The 23055-nt window shown below is 53.2% G+C and overlaps 1 protein-coding gene and 2 long non-coding RNA genes across 12 annotated transcripts in view; 2 read left to right on the top strand and 1 right to left on the bottom strand.

Annotated features, from left to right (window-relative positions):
- The window catches only part of Megf11 (multiple EGF like domains 11), a 273478-nt gene that overhangs the window by 189179 nt on the left and 61244 nt on the right, over nucleotides 1-23055 (top strand). For all 9 annotated transcript variants that reach the window (XR_010045594.1, XM_063243299.1, XM_063243301.1 and 6 more), the window contains one exon: nucleotides 21538-21784. Coding sequence is in view for 8 of the 9 variants with exons in the window: in XM_063243299.1 (XP_063099369.1) it covers nucleotides 21538-21784 (247 nt within the window). In the remaining variant the exon portion in view is untranslated. The remainder of the gene's footprint in view (nucleotides 1-21537; nucleotides 21785-23055) is intronic.
- On the top strand, nucleotides 13656-17235 carry LOC134474745 (uncharacterized). The gene is made up of 2 exons (XR_010045598.1): nucleotides 13656-14138; nucleotides 14224-17235. It is a non-coding gene; the product is annotated as an uncharacterized LOC134474745 (long non-coding RNA).
- Nucleotides 15302-22914, bottom strand: LOC134474743 (uncharacterized). Of its 2 annotated transcripts, none has more exons than XR_010045596.1 (4): nucleotides 22855-22914; nucleotides 22261-22303; nucleotides 20154-20274; nucleotides 15302-18166 (listed from the first exon to the last, which is right to left on the bottom strand). It is a non-coding gene; the product is annotated as an uncharacterized LOC134474743 (long non-coding RNA). The 2 variants fall into 2 exon arrangements; XR_010045595.1 differs by lacking the exon at nucleotides 22855-22914 and adding an exon at nucleotides 22692-22848 and having other exon boundaries at nucleotides 15303-18166.

Here is a 23055-nt window from a genome sequence, read left to right on the forward strand (position 1 = left end):
TCCTCCTGCCTCAGCTTCCTTTAATAGTGGGAGTCGCTTCTGTTATTTAGTATAAGAAATAAATGATCCACAAGCTCAGTAGTAGTTAGTAGAGAGTAACTTGTGACAAACCCTACCTTGTGGCATGTTTAGGTTGGTTTGTCAGACGTAACACCATCTAAAATCCATCCACAGGCTATTCTGCACTGGCCCCAAAAATGATTTTCTTAAATATTTGCAGCTTTAGACAAAGACTTTCAAGGCCTGTTCCCCACCCCACCCCAGCCTGCTTTTTCTCCTCTTGTTTAGAAAATCCAAGGTGACCAGCATTGTCACCACTCGCTCTGTTTAACACACTCACTTCAGCTTTTGAAATGTTTGCTTCTGTCTGCATGGGTCCCGGGTCTGGGGAGATGGGAAGAAGTCCCAGACTGGCACCAAGCTCTACCTGTCACAACCCCCCCCTTAACCCCCACCCCTGTTTCTTTCCATTTCAAAATCTGTGTCCCCTGGTCCCGGAGAATGGGTCCTCAAGACACTGTCTTCTCAGCAGGAGGTGCAGGGCCCCTGATGACTCAGGAATTGTCACTCAGGGACCAGCCTCCCCTCTGCTGGTAATTCTTCCACACTCTCGTGCTGTGACAAAGTTAGTTTGAAGTGTTCTCTAACCACCAGCTTAATTACCACCAGCCTCCTTCCGAAGAGCGTTCCAGCTAGTTGAATATTAATCTATGAGTCAAAGAGTCCCCAGGCGCAGATTGCAAGATCTTGTAGGCACAAGTAATTAAGACCATGAGTCATGACTCCAAAGGACCAGGGTTTCCTTCCTTCCAGAAGGTGAGGGCAACAGGCTTCTGTGAACTCTAGGCCACCATACTGCCCTTTCTGTTGGCCTCTCGGCTCAGGCCAAGCTGGGACAGGAAGTCAGTCCTGTCTGATCTTCCATGAGTTCTGGGATGGGGGCAGGTAGATGGGCTGGAATCTGGAAGATCCCTGTAACTCTGTGTCCTTGGACAAGTCACTGTCCCCCCCATCCTATATTTGGGGTTTTGTAAAAAGTCTTATTTGGAGAGAAGATTTCCCTGATATTTACATAGATGAATGGGTGGGTGGCTAGACAGCTGGGTCTCAGTCTCCATCCATCCAGCCCCTGGCTGCAGTAATGTGTGGTTCCTGTCATCTCTGTGCTATCAGGGTATATGACTGTGTCACCTCTGGGCTCTTGTCTGCGTGGTAGACACTGCCTTCCCCACACATTCTCTTTGGAGGTGGCAGGAAGCAGTACCATAAAAAGGCACTGAGACCTTGACACCCACATCTAGCTCTCCACCATCTGCCCTGTGTTTCTTTCAATTCCCAATCTCTGTCAGCCCACCCCACCCCCACCACCGCTAAATCTGAGGGACTTAATTATGAGCCAGGTACAGAGGCAGAGCTTGTAATCCCTGCATTTGGGAGACCGAGGCAGGAGGAGCAGTGTGAGTTCAATGCCAGCCTGGACTAGGTAGCGAGACCCTGTCTCAAAACAAACAAAACAATTAGTTGGAATTGTGTGAAGGAGAAGCAAATTCACTTTCTGTGTCATCACTTAATTCCCTTAGCACAGGCCGTTGGGAGTTAATCTTCTCCCATGAGATCTCAGCAGAGTATCAAAGTGTTAGATGAGGGGAAATCATTCGAATGGCCCTGGAATGGCCTACAAGATGCTTGTGTGCTTGTGTGTGTGTGTGTGTGTGTGTGTGTGTGTGTGTGTGTGCCTTTATTTTCCTTAGCTTGTCTCTAGTATATGCTTGGCTATTATTTGAGGCTAAATTGTGCATAAATCTCATGCTGACAGTGACGATCATCAACACTGCCGCCCTCGTGAGGAGGTGGCAGAAGGACTTGGTGATGCACCTGTGCTGACCCCCGAGCCCGCACACTCAGCGATGGCACCATGGACCCCTGAGCTCCGCACAGATCTGTAGGGTGCAGCCACCGAGTCCAGAGCCGAGTTTGTCTTGCTGAGCTCCACTGAGCTGAGAGGAAGTGTTCAGACCTGGCTGGGACAAAGAACAAGGTGGCCAGGGATGGCTGCACAGCCTCCTCCCAAGCTCCTCACAGCGATGCTGGGGTGACCAGCATCCCCGTCAGTGTGAGGCTTCTGCATGGCTCAGCCTCGCCCCTGGATGACCTCACCCAGGCTGGGGACAGGGGGTGTTGGTTTGCAAGCTGGATCCACAGGCACAGTGACCTCTGCGCCCCAGGAAAAGTACCCCGCTATGTCCACACACCCATAGGCCACAGGTGGGCGTCATCCTCTCTCTGTTCACTCCCAACTCTTGATTGTCACCCAGATATCTTATTCCTGGGATGCAGACTGCTACAAAAGGCAGGGTGACAACAGCAATTAATTTTCCTGTCAGAGACAGCAGCAGGAGAAGAGCACCAGGCCAGAGCAAGGGACCAAACACTGAGACTTCCAGTTCACAGCCTGGAGCCTTTGGAATCTCCGGGTGCACTATGGAGGAGTCACCCCCTTCTGGGCTCAGCCAGATGTGGAGAAGAGGAGGAAAAAAGGCCTCAGAGACAAAAGGAGGGGAGCAGTGTTCCCCGGGCCCCTCCTCACTGCACTTGGAGAGCTTGGGCCAGCTTGCTTGAGCTCTGTGGACCCAGACACAAGAGCCTGGTGTGCAGGGGTCAAGTTCCACCCTGTTCTAGAGCTGTGCAAGCCAAGGCCAAGTTACTGAGACATGTGGACCCTAGAACAGGTACTCAACTCACAAATGTGCATTACCCATTGTACAGACCCACCCACAATCCTTTTTGAGGCAGGTCTTGCTACGTGGCCCAGGCTGGCCTGGAACTTGCGGCGATCCTCCTGCCTCAGCCTCCCCAGTGCTGAGAAGACAGGAATCCACCATCCTGCCCAGCAGTATACCCATTTTCCAGCAGAGGGTGAGGAAGTGAAGAGACTCCCCAGGCCATGTTTTTGGAGTGCAGCCCCGCTGCTCTCTGCAGGGTGAGCAGCAAGTGGCCCATCCAAGGCCAAATGTGGGTCCTGATACAGCTTGGTAGCCTTTATTCTGCCCCAGGTGGGCCCCATGCCCCACACCCTGCTCAGCGAGGACTGAGATCAACACTGAGCCATCCTTTCCACTTAGAGATGCCTCACCACTTGTTCTCTGAAAGCCAGTGACGCTTGCAAATGTCACCAGGCACCATCTGTGAAGGTTTCATTTCCCCACAGGGAAACCAACTGGACAGTTTTTCTGAAAACGTTCTCTCAGCTTTACTCAGCCCCACACCCAACACCTCCGTCCCGCCCCACCCTGAGAGACCACTGTGCTTCGTGCTTACTGGGGTGGAAATCATAATCGTGTTACTGGTGTATAGTTTGACTGCACCGCTGTATATTGCAAGCGTGACTTCATGCATTCGTGTATGGGTGAAGTGATGAGTGTGTGGCAGGTGAAGGGTCCCGGCTCACTGTAGGAAGGGCTTGCTGCGGCCCTGCGGCTCATTGGTGGCTGGCTAATGCCCTGTTCTGCTTTGCTTGTTTGTTTGTCTGTTGTATACTAGGACTGGAACTCAGGACCTTGTGCTTGCCAGGCGGGCGCTGTGCCACTGAGCTATGTCCCAGCCCCTGGCACCCCGTTCTGGGTGCTGCTTCTGTGTTACTCAAGCTGGCAAAAAACAAGCAACTGCTAGGCAGAGGCAGAGGCAGGAGAGGTTTCAGGAAAGAAAATACCAGTAACCCCTCTAGGACAGTTTCTTGACTGTCATTTTGATCAGCGGGATTTTCTGGAAATTGAAGCGTCAGTTTGTGTCTTAGAGGGACACGAAAGGAAGGAATAGTCCCTGGGCTTTCTGTGTCCTGCCTTCAGGAGTCCGTCCGTGTAGACTTCAGCACCGCGGACAGCGCCCAGGGAGCCCTGGCCAGGCCGAGCAGGTCACAGCGCCCAGGGAGCCCTGGCCAGGCCGCGCAGGTCACAGAGCCCAGGGAGCCCTGGCCAGGCCGCGCAGGTCACAGAGCCCAGGGAGCCCTGGCCAGGCCGCGCAGGTCACAGAGCCCATAGCGCGCTGTGCCATCTGGCCCTGCTTCAATGCCCCTCGATGGGGATCTGCTACCTCACACAGCCAATCCTTGTGGTCGACACAGGGTTCGCCTCAGGAATTAGTGGTTATTTATTTATAGGCAGGAAGTCAAGGAAGTGGTCACTGCTGAGAAGAGGTCCACCACATTCTTTAAAAAGTTATTTGATTTTTATTTTTTCCCAAATCCATTTTATTTCAAAAAGAAAAAGAATTTTAAAAAGAGAAAAAGAATAAAAATTGAAAAATAAAAGATGTACCATGTACAGGTGCAAACTCCCTGTGATGAATGTGATCATTATGTAAGCCTAAAATGTACCAATAAGCTTCATTTTTTAAAAAAGAAAAAAAAAGTTATTAAATTGGTGTGACCTACAAAAATGAGACAATAACATGGGGAAAAAGTCCCACCAGCATCCCAATCGAACAGATATTCACATCACTGTGTTTGCTCTAGAGTCGTCTTGAGGAAAGGATTACCAGAGTCTGAGAACTCTGTGCCTGGCTCTCCCCAGGGGTCATCTGCATGGTCCGCCAGGGCAAGAGCGCTGCTGAGGAGACTTTTCCAGCCCCTCATTTCAGAGGAGAAGGCCACGCCCCTGAGGGAGGACCTGCGCTGGGTCTCCGCAGTGGTCTCAGACCCTTCGGGGGTGCCGTGGCCTCTCGGGCCCCAGCTCCTGGCCCCGGTTGGGTGTGGATTATTGCGTCTGTCACTGGTCTCCCTGGGGTTGCTCAGCCTTCTTAGCCAGGCTTGAGGGCTTGGGCCCAAATCATCATGGAGCTGTGAAGGGCTCTGGGCAGGGCAGTGGCCACACCAGATTGGCTGCTGGGCAGGATCATCCGGAAGTCAGGCAGAGGTGCAGTTTGAGAGCTGTTGGAAGTAGGGCTGTGCTTCAAAGGGTGTCCCAACCATCCACAGCTCCCTGCAGCGGCCCTTTCCTTGATGGGCTGGGTCACTGGGCAGACTCCAGCAATTCTCAGGTCCCGATGGCTTTTCCTGGGCCAGTGTCACCTCCCTTCCCCCCTTCACTCCAGGGGCAGAAAACTTGTGTTCGTGGAGGCACATACCTGTATCCCAGCACTTGGGAGGCTGAGGAAGGAGGATCTCCATGAGATTGAGGCCAGCCAGGGCTACATAGTGAGGCCCTCCAAAACAAAAACCAATTTTAAAAAAAATGAAGAAAGAAAAGTCGTTTTCATGGGACTTGTGAGGAGCATAACAATGAAGGGGAAGCATTGACTGTGCCCTCCCCCTTCAGCCTGCAAGACAGGCAGCGCTGGACATATCGAGTACTGGCTGAAATCCATGGCTCAGCTCAGAGGCTGCTGCTGAAACCGCCCTGGGCCTCTGGAGGCCCCTAGGAGATCACAAGGTCTTTATGGTTTCTGCTTCCTCACCCGATAGGGGTGAGCCAGACTAGCTGACCACTAGGGCATCCATGGTTCTGATCCCTCCCACTCACATCCTCCCCTTCACCCTGCCAGAGGCACTCACGGGACTCTGATCCCTGAGGTCCCAAGGAGCCCGCTCACCCTGGCTCTCCACAGTCACAGTTGCTGCTGTTCATGGTGAGCTCACTGCACAGCTGATGCCTGCAACCTCACACCCTCCCATGAAGGCTGTGAGTTTATTTTACAGGTGAGGGAAACTGAGGCACAGAAAGTCTGATGAACTTGCCCACAGTCACTGCTGAATTCTCACACCTGAATGTGCCAGGTGCAGGCTGGGCCCCCACCTCCATGCCTTCCAAGCTCTCTGTAGGGGGGAAACCAGCCAGGGGCTCCCCTGAGCTCTGACAGCCGCCAGTCCCCCTCCCCTCAAGAAGGCTCTGCCAAGGAGGCCCTCTGTTTGTTCGCCGTAATAAGCAGCTTCTCTCCGGAGCTGATGGGGGCTTTGCTAGAACTAATCCCAGTATTCGCCCCGCTGCAATCCTCCCGATGCCGGCCCCTGACCCGGGCAGGAGAGGAGTGCAGGGCTCTGAGCCCAGGTTCACAGGCAGCCTGACTGCACGAGTGTCACCCCGACTCCCTGCATACCAGGCCTGAAAGTAAAATCCTTTCAAAGGAAAAGGGAAGAAAACAATGTGCTGGCAAGGCCACTGCGGTCCATCAGGAGTAGACATCGGGTTCCCAGGCCTGGCCACCACCCTGGCTGGGTCCTGCCCTGCCTGGATGCAGCGAGTGTCCTAGCCCAGTCTCCCATCCAAGCCTCCAGGACACCCCTGAGATGGGGGATGAGAGTGGGAGATGAGCAGGGAGGAGGAGGAGGAGGAGGAGGAAGAGGGGGAGGATGGAGAGGAGGAGGGGGAGGAGGAGGAGGAGGAGGGGGAGGAGGAGGAGGAGGAGGGGGAGGAGATGGAGGAGGAGGAGGAGGAGGGGGAGGAGATAGAGGAGGCGGAGGAGGGGGAGGAGATGGAGGAGGAGGAGGAGAAGGAGGAGGAGGAGGAGATGGAGGAGGAGGAGAAGGAGGAAGAGGAGGAGGAGGAGGAAGAGGAGAAGCAGGAGGAGGAGGAGCAGCAGGAGGAGCAGCAGGAGGAGGAGGAGGAGATGGAGGAGGAGGAGGAGGAGAAGCAGGAGGAGGAAGAGGAGGAGGAGGAGAAGCAGGAGGAGGAGGAGGAGGAGATGGAGGAGGAGGAGAAGGAGGAAGAGGAGGAGATGGAGGAGGAAGAGGAGGAGGAGGAAGAAAGAGGGGAGCAGCTCTGAGTCTGTCCTGCAGGATAAAGGTGGCCTCTGCGATGCTTCCATGTCCAGACAATCTGACCTGCATGTGACAGCATCCTCTCCTTGGCTCTGGAGCTCTGAGACCTTCAGAACATCCACCTTGTGCCAGCTTAAAGGGCTTCTTTCTCAGCTTCTGAACACCTCTCCTCTCTCATACCTCCCAGCCAGGGTGGCTAGATACTGGTGTTCAGGTTGTGCACTGCATAGGGTGGACATGGAGAAACTTTCATGACAGCATGTGGGCAGGGGTGCCAGCCCTCCCAGGTCCCAGGGAGCCGGGGCCTCTCTTAACCCACCGCCCCCTGCACACGCTGTCACACACTGTTTGCAGGTTGCTCCCAAGCCTGACTCTTCCTAGACACCCCAAGTCTCTTCCCTTGTGAGCTCTGTGAGGCCGAATGTCCATCCCCAACCCTGCTTTAAACCTTTGAGCTCAGGGAACCTCGAGGCTCCCCAGCCGTGCTGCCCTGCCCCTCTTCCCCCTGTGCCTGGGCCCCCGCCATCCCAGCTTGGCCGCGTGACTCTCTTTGTGCACGGTGGCTGGCCTGTCCTGGCCGCCAGCTTCCGGGCTTCTGGTGTGGGCCCTCTGTGGTCCTCCACCAAGGCTCACTCCGGGTCCCAAGGACCTGAGAGCAGGACCGTGTCCCCTTCTTTCCCCCAGCTCCTCTAATGTGTCTCCTGTAGTCTGCTGATGGATCACGCAGCTCACTGATGCCTGTAAATGCGGGGCCCTGGCTTGCATCAGATGGTGCGCTGGGACTTCCAGGCCCAGGAGCTGACCTGGCCCTGTGGGAAGGGGCTGCTGACTTCTAAGACTCGGGGCTCCTCTCTACACTGGGCACTACCGCTGTCAAGGGTGTGATACCCAGAGTCACAAGGCAGCTGGGAGGAGGGAGGCCAGGCCCGGACCAGAGGGCAGGGGAGACAGCCGGCTCCCTGCCTTGAGCCGGTCACTCTCAGGCTGCATCTGCAGCCGCACCTCCCCCTTCCTGTCCCTGTCCCCGTCCCCTTCACCCCTGCTTCCTGAGATCCCCAGTCTGTTGCAGGGAATCAAACTTCATGACTGTCCTGATGGCGTTTACAGTCAGGCAATGACTATAACAACCTATAATTATTATCATTATTGTTATTATTACTAGCTAGGCTTAGAACAACTTGTTTTTTTTTTAAAACTGGGGATTGAGCCCAGAGTGCTCTGCATCTGCAGCCTTTTTTATGTTTTATGTTGACACGGGGTCTCAATAAGTTGCCCAGGCAAGACTCAAAATAAATTGTGATCCTCCTGCTTCAGCCTCCTCCCGTGCCTGGCTGGTAATGCCCTACTGACACTTTTAAAAAAATTTTTTATTTTCCTTAGGACATGTTTGCAGTGCGTAATGAATTAATCCCGATACTAATTCAGCTACCTAATGAGTTTACCCTTGCGCATAACGAGGCCTGATCGATGACTTTGTTTATCCCTTCGTTTATCTCATGACTGTTTTGTTGACTCTGCTGGGCATGTCGCACTGAGGAAGAGACTTTTGCACCATGACAAGGCAGGCATCAGCCCTTGAGCCCATTTTTTAGGGAGGGAAAGAAGCCAGCATTGTGCAGGGAGGTGGCTTCCCGGGTCACACAGCTGGTGGGAGGCAGAGAAGGGATTTGACAGGACTGGGACCTAAGAGGAGGCTGGGCTGTGTCCGGCAGAGTGAGGGGAGGGGGCGCTTTTCAGCCCAGTCCTGCACCCCAGGGCTTACGGGGTGAGCCAGGAGCACAAGGCAGGCATCCTGCTTCTTGTGGCCACCGCTGCCACCTCTGCAGCAGGCCAGGCCTGTGGTGCCGGAGACCCCAGAACCCTTAGCTCCTCCCCGTCCCTTCTGCGCTGGTCCTGTTCCTGGCCTGGTGACAGGGTGGGCAGTGAGCCCTGCACTGACTGTGGCCTTCCCCGTACCCTTCCTGTCCCCGACACTTCTCTCTACTGACTAACCTTGGGAATCCTTGCTGGCCTCAAAGCAGGCGGCTCCCTCTCCTAAAGGGGCGCTGGGATTTATGAGCACTCGGTTAGTGCATTTGCAGAGTCCCCCGGTAGCCGAGGGGCCGCACTGCCCTGACTCAGCCTCCACACCCAGCCAGCCCTCTGGCGGGCTCAGGCTGCTGAGGAGGCTGCTGTGCTGGGCAGATGAGGGGGAAAATCCCCTCTCCCTCTTTTTCTCTCCCTCTTTCATAAAGCCAGACCCCGCCTCCTAGGCCAGTGAGATCCCAGACAATAAAACAGATGAAAATAAACATACAGATAGTGATCATGCAGTATCAGGTAGAATCATGCAATAAAATAGGACAGAGGTGCTCGGGGCAGCACATATACTGTGCTGAAAAGAGGGGGCTAGGCGCCAGGCACAGTAGTGCACCCCTGTGATCCCAACACTAGGAGGCTGAGGCAGGAAGATTCCCTGGAGTTCAAGGCCGGCCTGGGCTACATAACGGGCTCCAGCCAGGTGATGTCCTAGCAGAGGCCAAATGAAGGTCCTCATCTTCTCGTCGCCTCCCCGCTGCGGGGTGTAATACCAGCCCATCCCTAGTGTCTGCACATAGTAGGTGCTCAGTGAAGGCTCACAGAGTGACTGAACCACTGCTCAGCTCCGCAGATGCCCACCCCCACCTCTGCTGTAGCAGGGCAACTCCCCTTGTCATCCTAGCTGATCTGGACAGACAGGGAAGCTGTTTGTCACTCTCCCCGGCCTCCTCCCGGGGGAACCCCCAGCAGTGATGGACTGGCCAGCTGAGATGGAACCTGTTGGCAGAATCTCTGCGGCTCAGTGATAAAGGACCATGACGCAGATAAAAAGGCTGCAAGGACCCTAGAATTCTGCTATGGAAAGGGTGCACGGAGGACGACAGGTCTCCCTTCTTCTGCAGGGCCAGAAAGCAGCATCCCTGCTCTGGGTCTCGGTCTATCCATCTGTGCAATGGGAATGTGGTCTTTGCTATGGTGATTAGAAGCATCAGGGCCTTTGAAGGTCAGAAGTGTTACATCCCTGCTTTTTTAAAAATTGCTTTGGGTGGTCTTTTTTGAGGCGGAGTTTTACTGTATTGTTCAGGCTGGTCTTGAATTTAGTTTGTAGCCCAAGCTGGCCTCATACTCAGATGGATCCTCCTGACTCAGCCTCACAAGTGCTGGATTATAGGCAGGAGCCACCACACCCAGCTTTTATTTTTTATCTTGAGAGCAGGTTTTGCTAAATCACTAGATTGCCTTGCCTGGGCTTGCCATCCTCCTGCCTCAGCCTCCCAGAGTACTTGCATGACAGGTATGCACCATTATACTCAGCTCAAACTTTTGCTTGTTGTGTGCATTTTGCAAATCCTATTGATGCCTATGAATCTCTGGTCACTGGGAAGAAAAATCCAGGCTGTGTGTATTGGTCCTAGCGCTGGCTGCTACTGTACCGGGCACAGCTAACAGGTGCTCGGCAGCCAGACAGCCTGCTGCCCTGCAAGGACCCTGCCTTTTGGTCAGCATCTTGAACATTGTCCTTGATCATATTTACCATTCCCTGTTTCCTGGTCCTTCAGGTGGCCTGGTAGCCTTTGGGAGTCCACAGAATTCCCCAATGAAACGAAAGGACTCAAATCATGCTTATCAGGATCACCATGGAAATGTCCTGCACACCTGTCCCCTCTTCTCATCCAGCTCTGTGTCCTGTGGCCAGCAGCCCAGCCACGGTACTGGCCAGGCAAGGTGCAAAATCCAGAGTAGGCACTGTTGGAAAAGAAAGCAACCTGAATGGAGCTGTGACAGCCACGTGCATGGCTGAAGTCCCCTCTGTCCCACGGAGCAGGGTGCAGACGAGCATGGTGCATTGTGGCAGGAATAGCACGTGAGTCACACGCAGCGAGGCCTGGGCAGCTTGACCCTTCCCGGCCCCTCTCCTGAGCTGTCCACAGCCACTCCTGTTGTCCAAGCACCTGGCGGGGCCAGTGCCGCCCAGCGCACCTGCACTCTACTGGTCCCACTAAAGGCCACCAAGCTGACCCCGAGCATTCGCGGGCCGTGGGCCCTGGCTTTCCAGAAGAGGAGCAGCTGCACTGTGAACGTCCTTCCTGGGGACGATCAGCACAGCATGCCCGCATGCTGGGGACAGTGGCTGCTGCCAGACCTGTCACCAGCTAACACGGTCCTTACTTTAGCAGAAATGAGAATTGACACTAAAGCACAGATTTACAGGGGGAGAAACTTGATTTGGAAGTTAGAGGGAAGATGGGGAAGGGCTCCAGCCTGTGCAGCTGGAGGAAGCTTGCTTGGTTCAGGGGTTCAGACCGGCTCATCCCAGAGGTGGGGGGCTAGTCAAAGATCAGCTGGTGGCCTGGGGTCCGGCTGCTCGTGATTATCTCAGCCTGGTGTCAAGGCTCTAGAATCTTTGTGGCTGAGGGATGGTTTCCCTTCCAGGAAAGGACCATCTCTGTCGGTGGGGTCTCAGGCATTCGGGCTCTGCCTATCCTGGAGTCTAGGTGGTCACCGCTTCAGGACAGGGGCTGGATGTCTCTGTCAACCTCTTATCTCGGTGTCCTCAGCCTTAGAGGGGACGAGATTGTATAAACCCAAGTCTCGCCCACCTCACGTGGTAGCTCCTAGCTGGAGGCCCCTGCATGATGAATATAGCAGCCAAGTTCTCAGTCACAGCGGCTACAAAGGGCGGGGGGGGGGGTGGCGCACGCGTTAGTTCTGCTTTTAGTTACTGACTGAGCATTGAGCATCGGGGCCCACGTGGAGGTCATGGTGCAGACAAAAGTGGTTTATAACTCCTCGCTGTTCCAGGAGAAGACACAAATCATGCTTGTAAGGAGCAGCAGCAAAGGTCCGGGGTTCCCCTGTCTGTCTCTCCTCGCCATGGTGATCTCTGTCTAGTGTCACAGCCGGGCCTCTGGCTCCTACACTGTCTTGTCGGTGGGGCCTGGGATGCCTCACATGAAGTTCTTTAAGGAACCAGATGCTCAGACTGCTCCTCGAGAGGCCATCGCAGTGCTGGCCTTGTGGCTGCTGGGTGACATTCTAGTAAACCTCAGCGCGTGCTCTCCAAGGACTCTCAGACCCAGAGGAGTGAAGCCGAGCTGTGGAGAAAGAACGCTGCCACACACTTTGCCTCCTTTAGTGCTTCATCCCCAGTCCTTTGTGGGAACCCACAGAAAACACGGCAGCCGTGGAGCTTGCTGTGGACGAGAGGGGCCCAAGACCCCGCCCTGGCCCAACCCCAGCCCCTCTGAGACCCAGGACACCTTCCTTCCCTTCCATCCCTAGCCCAGTGTGAGATTCAAAAGGCAGTGGGGCGGTGAGTGGGTCACGCTGTGGGGATCCCCTGGAGGCCATGGTGTCCTGCTGCTGTGAAGGCTGTTCTGAGGTGGCAATTCCTTTGTGCACAGACCTGATTTATGAGGTTGAGGCAAATTGGGGGGATAAATGGTCTTTGGGGCTGAAGCTTCAAAGGCAGCCGAGGCAGATCAGAGAGAGCTGATCTTGTTGGAGCGGGAGTGGGGTGGTGTAACAGCTCAGGCCTGGCTCAGCAGGCCTCCCATCCCCCTTGCTGGATGCAGTGAGGCAGAGATGGGGCCGCCACAGGCAGAGGCTGGAGGTAGACGTGAGCTCCTGCAGAGGCCCTGGAACAGAGGGCGGGCTGACCCTGGTGCTTCCTCTAACAACTGCGTAATTCTAATCAACACAGTCAGACCCCTGGCAAGGCCTCCCAAGCCCTGCCTCCTCCTGCCTCTCACAGTGACCTGGTCTCCCTCTGTGGGGGCCTCAACCCCTTCTGAACAGGAGAACCCAGGCATAAGCAAGCTCAGCAAGCTGGGTGTGGCCACAGGAGGCCGAGGCAGGAGGATTCCCATGAGTTTGAGGTCGATTTGGGCTACTTATTGAGTTCAAGGCTAGCCTGAACTGCCTAGAGACCCTGTCTCAAAAAACTAAAAGAAGTGGATAAACAGTGCCAGGATGATGTCCCTGAGTTCGGTCCATCTGATGCTGGCACCTTCTGTGCCATGAAAGCCAATCGTGCTGTGAGGTATTGAAACAAGGCCTCTGCACCCGCCTGCTTCACTCTGTAGTGACGCCAGCCTTGTGCCCCAGACCCCGCTGCTCCAGCAACAGCTCAGCCTACTATGGGCATCTCAGCCCCTCGCACATAGTAGGGACTCATCAGTTATTTGATGAGTAAATATATAACCTCTCACCGCCCAGAAGTTGATCTAGCAGGGTGGAAAGAGTGCTGGACCGGTGGGCGGGCTGGTTTCAAATCCAGCTCGCAGTCCTCCTGCCTCGTGGCCACAGTGAGGCCTTCTCAACCTCCGCGGCTCGGTTTCTGGACCTGCTGGATGAGTGGGGTGCCGGGGACAGTGCCAAAAGACTGTGTGGCTGGGAGTCCGCATCTGACTCTGGACGATGGTGCACTTTGCGGTCAGAGGTGATTTTGCCCATGCGGCAGGTGCGGCAGTATCTGGAGCCTTTCTGGGTGTGGGAGCATTGTGTGGGTGCAGGGGCTCTGCTGGCAGGCTCCGTGCACAGATCGGCCCCACAGCAAGCAATTTTCTGTCCCCAACCGTGGCCCAGGTTGAGAAATGCTGATGTCGTGACTTCAAGGCTCCTCAGTCTTCCCAGCTGGAGAATGGGGCGATAATCCCTCCTCCCATCTGTGAGCGCAGCTGGTCCCTAGCGGGCTCTTGGGATCAGGTTTCAGCGCCCTCCGGTGCACCCCACTTGGTCCCGCCCCCAGAACACCCGAGTCCCCCACCCCCACCCCAGGTGCAACCTGCTAGACTCAGCTCTGGGAGTCTCTCCTCCTCCTCCAAGTCTCGAGTCTCGCGAGATGCAATCGTGAGCATAAATAATGGGCGAGGAAATAGCCGGTGTGATAAATAGATCACTGCGAGCTAATGGTGCGTCTTTGCTGGAATCTTGTACAGTGAGCAGCTTCCAGCTTGGGAACTGTGTCAGGATATCAGGTTTTGATCTGCAGCACCTTGGTCTGTTAATAGTTAGCTCCAGCCATCTATGAAGTGGCAAGTCAGGGACTTGAGCAGCCCCCCAGCTGAGAGCCCGGGTAATCACCTGCATTTATCTTTCCCAGAAACGCAAACACGCCTCCCACCCCGCCTCTCTTAGCAATGCAGGGTATAGGACTGCACTGTATTGGCACCCGAACAGATCCCAGCATTTCCTTACCAGTGTTTCTGAATGGGGATTCCCCCTGGGAATTTGGGGAATCCTGCATGCATGAATGTCCCTGGTCATTTGTGCCAACCTAAGTGCCTTCGCCCATTTCCAGATGTCTTCTTGAGAAGGGTTCCCTGCTCTGAGCCAAAACCACCAATCCAGACCTGTCATTTTACAGGTATGAAAGTGGGGGCCCAGAGCGGGTGGGGCTCTCAGGCTCGGGTGCAGCGCTGGCTCTGATGTGCCCTTCCATGCTCCTTTAGAATTGCAGCTCGGCCCTGGACAAAGCGAAAGGGCTCAGCCACCAAGAAGTCGGCGATGCTTTTATTGGGGCGAGTGAGTTGACAAATGGCCTGGCTACCTGTGAAGTCACTTTATTTATCAGCTGGAGCGGTTTCAGATGGCAGCCGTTCCATCTCTGCTCCACACCTGCAGCTTACGGACTCTGCAGTGAATCCACGGCTGTCAACACTTCTGCTACTTTATAGGAGGAAGATGAGGGCAGTGGACCACTTCTGGGGGGTGGTCCCTGACCACATCAAGCCTGTCCACCACCAGCTTGGGTCTTGGGGCTGCCTGTTGTGCAGGCCGGGGCAGCACAGGGTCAGGGTCCCTCTCTGCTGGCATTGGGCACTACCATCTGCAGCGTGGGGAAGGCTGAGCTTTCTTGCTGGCCCCTTGCCGGCCATCTCTTAAAGGGCCCTTGAGAACAGAGGCCGCATGCTCTTGTCTGGAGGGTTTTCGGATGACTGTGGCCTGGGCCCAGGCACTGTTAGGTGTTCAATGATTTCAGAGCTGTCACAGGTGAGTCGGGCAGACTGAAGCCCCCTGGCCGGTGCTGATAAACAACCAAGCTGGGAGCGCTGCCCAAGGAGGTGGACTCCTGCAGCGGTGGGCAAAGTGGCTCTCAGGAGCCGGGAGCTGGGCTGGCCAGGGGCCTGTCAGCGCTGCGGACTTTTCCTGTGCCCATGGGCTGTGCATGAGCAGGGGCAGCAAACCACATGCAGTGTGAGGGCGCAGCCCAGCCCTGAGAACCCCACCCAGAGGACGCTAGGGCCAGCAGAGGAGCCGGGACACAAGACATCCAAACTAGCTACCATGCAAGTGGTGACAGACTAAAGAAAACAACAAATGACCCGATACTTGTTCCTAACAAAGAAAAGTCAATAAAGGCACAAAACATGTTAGCTGGCCTAAGGTACGGTGCCCACCAATGCACAATTTTTTTATTTGTGCTTTTTATAAATGATCCTTAAGCCAAGCGTGATGACCCACACTTGTTTTTCGTTTTTTTTTTTTTAGATTTCTTTTTTCTTTTTTTTTTTTTTAATTTAAGGAGAAAAGAAAAAAAAACAGTGAAGGGGTACAAGTTATACAGATTTACAGAAGAAAAAAATGCGCAGTAGGAAATCACTAGTTAATGGATTACATATGGCCATCTTAGAAATAATTGTTCAAGTCACAAAATTAAAGCTTGTAGAGTGGACATTCCAACAATGATACTGCAAACAGTTCTGTTCAATGATCCAATAAAACTCTGTGATATCATTTTCTATCTTATACACTTAAATATACATGCAGTTATATAGTTTAGAGCACTTTCTTTTCCTCTCTTTTGTACAAAGACTATTACACATTTTGGGTTTCATTGCTCCCACGGTTCTTATTGCTTTTTTGGAAGAGAGTAAAACCAAATGTGACATAACAGAACAGAATCGGTCAAGTCAAAAGGGTGGACATAATAGATAATATAAAAACATAATACAAGGTGATCAACAATGGTTACCATAATGCCTCCCGCTATTTCTAATAGAATTGCCTATATCATTAGTTGTAATACAATTGAACAAAACAGTAAAGAACAAAACCGACAAAACCAAAACATTGGAGACATTGTAGGTCTTCAAAAGTAGATAAAAGTCAACGAGAATGGGCGTTATAATGAATCTCATTATCTTCTCAGCTGATGCCTAAACTTTCGAACCTGATACTATCCAGCAAAACAGAATAGAGGAACCTCAGTCAAAAACAAGATGGTGAGAGTAATACAGGGCTTCAAATTGAGATAATAGAAAGGATGACCCACACTTGTAATTTCAACTACTTGGGAAGCTGAGGCAGGAGGATTGTAAATTCAAGGCCAGCTTAGGCAACTTAGCAAGACCCTGTCTCAAAGTAAAATCTTGAAGAGGCTGATGGTGTAGCTTGGTGGTAGAGCACTCACCTAGCATGTGCAAAGTCCTGGGTCCAATCCCTAGAGGCATAGTAAGAATAATCCTTGGGGGTTCCAAAAAGTACGTGTAGACTAGATGTATAATTCATTGATACCGAACTTGTCTATCAAGTAGGGGTCTGGTTTTGATATGCAGTACTGGCAAAAAATATCCTTCTATGCTGCTGTTCATGGCAACATTGACCACACTGTCCAGAAGTAAAAACAACCTATGTGTCCATCAGCAGAGGAATGGACTGGCCAAATGTTGTCCAAATGTTGTACACATACAACATGTACAGACATGTACATGACAGATGTATTACTCTGTCATGATGCTAAACTACTGATATGCTACTACATGAATTAGCGTTGAAAACATGCTAAATGAAGTAAGCCAGATGCAAAAGACTGACAGGGCACAATTCCACTCGTATGAAGTATCTAGGACAGTGAAATCCAGGAAAAAAGAGTTTACTAGTAGCTGAGGTGTGGCAGTGGAGACTTATTGACTAACTGGGTACAGTCTCTTTTGGGGCTGATAGAAAAGTTTGAAAATAGTGGTGTTAATGTACACACAATGTGAATGTAGTTAATGTAGTTAATGTAGTTAATGTAGTTAATGCCTTTGAGTTGCACATTTAATGTGATTAGCATGAAAAATTTGTATTTTTAACCTGATAGAAAAAAATTTTTGTCTTTTTCAGACAGGATCTCATTACGCAGTTCAGGCTGATCTTCAGCTCACATTGTAGCCCAAGCCGGTCTCAACCTTGCTATGTATGATTCTCCTGTACCAGCCTCCCAGAGTGCTGGGATTACAGGCATGTGCCACCATGACCTGACTGGAAAATTCATTTTTTTAAAATTAGATTTTATTGGTATGTTTTAAATATAAATAGTAATCACATTCATCGTGGAGAATTTGTACCTATACATGACATAACTTGATTTATTTCCCTATTCCCCTACCCTCCTGTCAACCCCCCCTCCTCTGAAAAATTCTAACAGAGCAAAAAATAAGTTATCTGAACTGAAGAGAATAAAATGCTGGTTGCTATGGCTTGTATCTAGATATCTCCCAAAAGCGGAAGCAGCTGGATTTAAAGCGAGTGATGCTGGGATCAGGGATGTAATGCTGGGATTGATTCATGGTGCTATGCTGTGGTTAAGGGGTGAGGACAGGTAGCCTGCATAACACATAAAGGACAGAGAGAGCTGTGTCATGGCTCATCTTGTCACTTGCTCTGCCTTGGAGCCGTTGGGCTGAAACTTCCACAAACTGTGAGCTAAATAAACCTTTCCTCCTCTAACTTTGGGTGTTGGGTATTTTGCCCCAGCACCAAGAAACAGTAACTAAGACCATGGGAAATAGCACCCATCAGGGAGAACTGGGACCCATGAACCCATGCCTGCCTAAGGTGCTTTGGAAAGTCACCCTCTGCCCTCCCGCTCTGGGCAGTCCAGGGTGGCTGTTACCACAGTCCACACTCCTACCCAGGCCAGGCACACCCAGGACAGCAGGTTTTCCCAGACTCCCACTTGCTTCCCCACTGTGTGACCTGGGACAAGTTATTTACCCTCGGGCTGGGGATTTAGCTCAGTGGCTTGAGTGCCTGCTTCGCAAGTACGTGATCCTGAGTTCGGTCCCCTGTACCAAAAAAAGTTATTTACCCTTTCTGAGCCTCTTTCCCATAGGTGCGAGACAGGAAGACAGGAATTAACAGGAATGAACCACAGTTACTGCCTTTTGCCTGTGCCTTCGCTAGGGCCTGGTAGTCGCTCTCAGAAAGCAGTTCCTGCTGCAGTCAGTGTTGGGGAACAGAGCTGTGCACACCGAGGACCCAGACATGCACAGGATCAGCAGGGAAGGGGCCCAGCTGCCAAGCTGCACACTTCCAGGTGTCCTTGGAGCCCTTGGTGGCTTCCCAGGGAAATAGATCCACTTGAAAAACCAGCTGAAGCCAGGTGTACTTAGGAAAGAGACCCCATGACTGCAAAAAAAAAAAACCAAAATCGTGAGAGTGGCGATGCCAGTTCCAGGCCAGATGGGACAGCATCCGGTCACCTGTGGAAGACTGCAAAGCCCTCTGTAACTCTTAATGATGACGGTGTTCATTTGCCTTCTGCCGAGGAAATAACCGACTCTGTCGCTCTGCTTCATTGCTTTGTCATTGCCTGGGAATGCGGATTGCTAAGTGAATTTTCTAAATCCCTGTGACCTAACATTTTCTCCCCGTTCAACCGCTGGGAAGAGATTTATACACTTATACGGCTTATACACTTCCCTGCTTCCCTAATCAGAATAGTCTAAACTGAGTGTGGCCTTTCCCTGTCACTTTTGTGTTCATGGCGGTGGTTTCTCACTATCCTAGAATACTACCCTTGCCACCTACTTTTAGAGACCTCATCAGATATGCAGAGGCAAGCACACACACATGTGCACACACACCTGGGGAGAGAGCTAGTGCAGGACTTTGCGACAGCGTCCTACATCCCTAAGCAGACACGTAGTTTTGCCTCCCGTAGGTTTTGGCTGTGCCGGGGAGAGCGGTGCTCCCCTGGGCCCCCAAGCCACACCAGAGGCCCTGGGAGCTCTGAGGACAAACTGGTCTTGGGCTCCAGCGATTCAGTTCGGGCGGGCACCGTGGTGCAGTGAATGAAGGAATTTCTTACTCTGGATTCTGAGGCCATTGACAATGATGAGCAGAGAGAAAGTGGCAGTTTCTGTGGTGTCCCTGGCTTTGTGCACTGCAGCTTTGTCCTGCCCCTTGTGCCACCTCTTAAGTTCTCCTTTGGCTTGTCCTCCAGCATGTGCCCGTTTACCTGGCTGGCGGAACCGGAAACAGAAGATCTGCCCCCCCCCCCATGACCTTAAACACCCACTTAGCCTTCTGGCTCTTTATCTCCCCATCTGGAAAATTGGGGAAATAATAAAACCAAAATCACAAAGTTGTACAGATTGAGCTTTGTTAATGTAAGGAAAACTTCCAAAATGTGTCTGGCGGCCAAAATGTGGTCACCGTTATGATGGAGTCATCTCTTATGTGCAGCAAATTTATGTCAATCCACCCCATGAATTTGGCAACAAAGAAAAGATAGAGAAATAGCACGGCTAGGTGTAGTAGTACACACCTGTAATCCCAGGAGGCCGAAACAGGTGGATCTCTTTGTGTTTGAGGCCATCCTGGGCTACATAGTGAGTTCAAGTCCAGCCTGAACTACATAACAAAACTCTGCCTCAAACAAACAAAAATGCTGCCATGAGTAATTCTTCCAGTATTTCTTCTCCCTGGGTTTGTGTCCCGGAGACAGGGTGGGATGGGAGACCTGGTTTGCTGCTTATTGGCTCTGTCCTGTAGCCTCTGTTGGTGTGAGTGGAGACTGTCACTAGAAGGGGACTTGGCTTCTGCCTATGATGCCAGGTGGAAAATGTGGGATGTAGGTGACTCATAACTTGGCAGCTCAGTTTGTTGTGTGAATATTTAGGGCACAGAAGAAGAAGAGAGGGACCTGCGGGGTGTCAGGACTTGGTGGTTCTGTTTGTTAAAGAATGATAGACAGGGGCTGGAGATTTAGCTCAGCGGCATAAGCGCCTGCCTTGCAAGCAGGCAGTCGTGAGTTCGATCCCCAGTACCAATAAAAAGGAAAAAGACAAAAAAAAAAAAAAAAATGATAGACAACTCTGTGACATTGACCCCTTGACCCTAGTGAGCTAGGGACATTAGATCAGGGGGCCAATGGAGCGATCATCCCATCAACTCTTTACCCCCAAATGTCCTATGGCCTCATTGGCCACACTGAACCTTACACTTTCCTGCATGCACAGCAGTGGAGCACCACTGTGCCTTTGGTCATACTGAGCCTACCCTGGTGGCACCTTCCCAATCCTACTCCCTATATTTTAGTCACTCTCCCATCATTGGGACAAAACACCCAACACCCACAATTTAAAGGAGGAGAGGTTTATTTTTGACTCACTGTGTTTAGTGGGGTCAGTCCATGGTCAGCTGACTCCAAGGTAGAACCAGTATGGGGAAGGACCAGCCAAGGCCAGCTGTTCTTCCCATGCACCAGGAGGCAGAGACAGAAAAGTGAGGAGCTGGGGACAAGAATATGCTTTTTCAGGGATGAACGCACTGAGTAGTACACATCCCAGAGATCCAGTCACCTTCCGAACACATGTGACCTGTGGGGGACATTTTTAGGCTAAACCATAATACTCTGGACTAGAAACCTAGACAGCAAAGACCAAGTGATCACCTGCTGATCATCCCTGTGTCTTCAGGCAGTAAGCACAGTAATGAAACTTTCTAGCTCACCCAGGACTGACGGACTTCCCAGAACATGGGACATTGAGCACTGAAAGCAAGCCAGATGGCCACCCTAGTGGGCAAACTAGTGAGCCGTCTTTTACAGCGCCCTGGAGACACCTCTGAGGAGGCCCTGCCTGGTCTCCTTAGCTGGGAGCAATCTTTCTCTCTGCTGAACCTCTGGAACGTTCCTTCTGCCTCTCCATGCCTAAGCTCCATACCCTGCCCCCATGCCAGAATTCACATCAGCGGGGCTGCACTTTATGGGCAGCTGGTGTGTCCTGTGGCACTAGGTGAGGGGCAGCAGAGTGGGCGGCCCTCCCAGGCCCTACCACTCAGTCCCTTTCCTCAACTGCAGTGTGCATTTCTGGAAAGCTGGTGCGGCCATCACTCTTTGAAACATTTAATTACATGTAAAGATCTTGCAGGCTGTCTGTCACCTCCTGGGGCAACATTTCTTTTTTGGACTCCTTCTGAAGCTAACAGCTTGGGAAGTAATGAAATTGAGCTGAAGATGAGGTGACCAGGGGCCACAGATATTACTGAAAGGGCAAAGGAAGACGGGCCCGGGGAGGGGCAGAGTGGGAAGGGTTGTCCCCAAAGCAAGAGCCTAGGAATGAAAAACACTCAGGCGTGAGCCTGCGATGGCGGGCAAGACAGGGAGAGGAATGGGAGCCAGGCTGGGCTGTGAGGGACTAAGAGGTCCAGGGTCACAGAGAAGGGTCCTGCCAGGTTCGGAGGGGACAGGCCTTGTGGGGTCGACACTGTGACCACCGTCCAGGAAGAGTAAAGACAACAGTTGTGACCCTGTTTCCATGAAGAGGAAGAGGGGCCTAGGGGAGCGCAGGGCCTTGAAGCTGCACCGGTGAGTCCTCTGCCGGGGTCTGCTGCTGTGACTAGGTGCAGGTTGGAAGAGCTGACCTGGCTGCAGTGCCTGCTGCTTCCACCAGGACAGCAGCCATGCAGACACCGGCGGCTGCTCGGGCATCGGTCCGACCCCATTCCAGGCCAGCCCTGGAGACGCTTCAGCCCGCCGGTCCTCTGTCTTGCAGGCTGCGACAGCGACCACTGGGGCCCCCACTGCAGCAACCGGTGCCAGTGCCAGAACGGCGCGCTGTGCAACCCCATCACTGGCGCCTGTGTGTGCGCCGCCGGCTTCCGTGGGTGGCGCTGCGAGGAGCTCTGCGCGCCTGGCACCCACGGCAAGGGCTGCCAGCTGCCTTGCCAGTGTCACCATGGCGCCAGCTGCGACCCCCGCACGGGCGAATGCCTCTGTGCGCCGGGCTACACGGGCGTCTAGTGAGTACCACGGGGGCGGGGCTAGGGGCGGGGTTAGGGGCGGGGCTTCCAGGGAATAACCACGGCCCAGAGGGGAGGGGCCTGGGGACGGAGCAACAGAGGGGGGTACAGTGAAGAGTGGGTGCCGCGATGAAGCAAGGGCTGGGAGGGGCCGGAGAGAGGATGGGCGGGCGATAGCGGAAAGAGGCAGGGCCTACCTAGCCGTGGTTCTGGGTTCTAGAGCAGGGTAGGGTGGTGGGAGCAGAAGCAAAGTCTGGGTGGTCCTGAGTGACTCTAGTATCCTGGCCCCAAGTGCAGCAGATTCTAAGTACCCAGGCCTCGCCCACGTGGGGTCTCAAGCCCTGCAGTGACTGGTCCCATGAGTGCCACCCCCAGCAGAGAAGCTAATCAAACACCTCCCGTGGGACTTCCTGGTGACAGCCCCCACCCCCACCCCTAGTTAGCGTGGATTTCTCGTAACTCACGCTTCTGCGCACCTGGAACTGGGTCGATCCTTCCCTGCCGTGTGGTGGTGAGAGCCTAGGACAGACATGGTGCACACGTTGGCACACTTTCTGTGCCTGTTCCTTTCTTGCTTTCTGTCCTCAGACCCCAACAGTCCCTCACCCCAGCTCCCTGGAAAGTCCCCTCTGCCTGGCGATCTCTAGGGCTGCTTAGTTGACACCCAGTCCTCTCCCAGGCATGGCAGAAAGGGTCTACAGGCTGTGCAGCAGCCCCAGATCCTGAAGGCGCAGTCGAGGACTCTGCCCACAGGGATCCTTCTCCAGTGCCCGCTCCAAGGCCCTCTGAGCTGGAGGCCAGGCCTTTGGAGAAGACCTAGGCTACGATCCCATGCTGCCTTCCCGGTGCAATTAGAGACAAGCTGAGGCACCCCCCCCCCTTCATTCAGCTGTGAACACCGCACTACCCTGGTGGTTTTCCAGTCTTAACCTAGGAGGTCTCGAAGTTTGCTGACATCAGAGTGGGGGGGCCTCCTTGCTTTAGTGATGTCTGACCCTATAAATACTGGAGGCCTGGGTACTGAGCACCTTTTCTCCCTTCTCACTGAGTCCCTTTTCCCTGTCACTCACTTTTCCCTTCTCCCTTCTTGTTCCTGCTGCAGTCCCGTGATCTTCTATAAATGGAGCTGCTTATGACGGCTACAGGGTGTGGGCTTGGCACCTCTTTCCCTGCCCTACTCAAGAACCCGGACTATTTTGGGCCCACTTAGTTATAGCACTCCCCGGCCTCAGCAGTGCCCAGTCAGCACACATGGTAGCAGGGACCTGAGC

The sequence above is a fragment of the Cavia porcellus genome, unplaced genomic scaffold (assembly GCF_034190915.1).
Source record: "Cavia porcellus strain 051 isolate PalLab524CR breed Dunkin Hartley unplaced genomic scaffold, mCavPor4.1 scaffold_37, whole genome shotgun sequence".
In the NCBI taxonomy this organism is placed as follows: domain Eukaryota; kingdom Metazoa; phylum Chordata; class Mammalia; order Rodentia; family Caviidae; genus Cavia; species Cavia porcellus.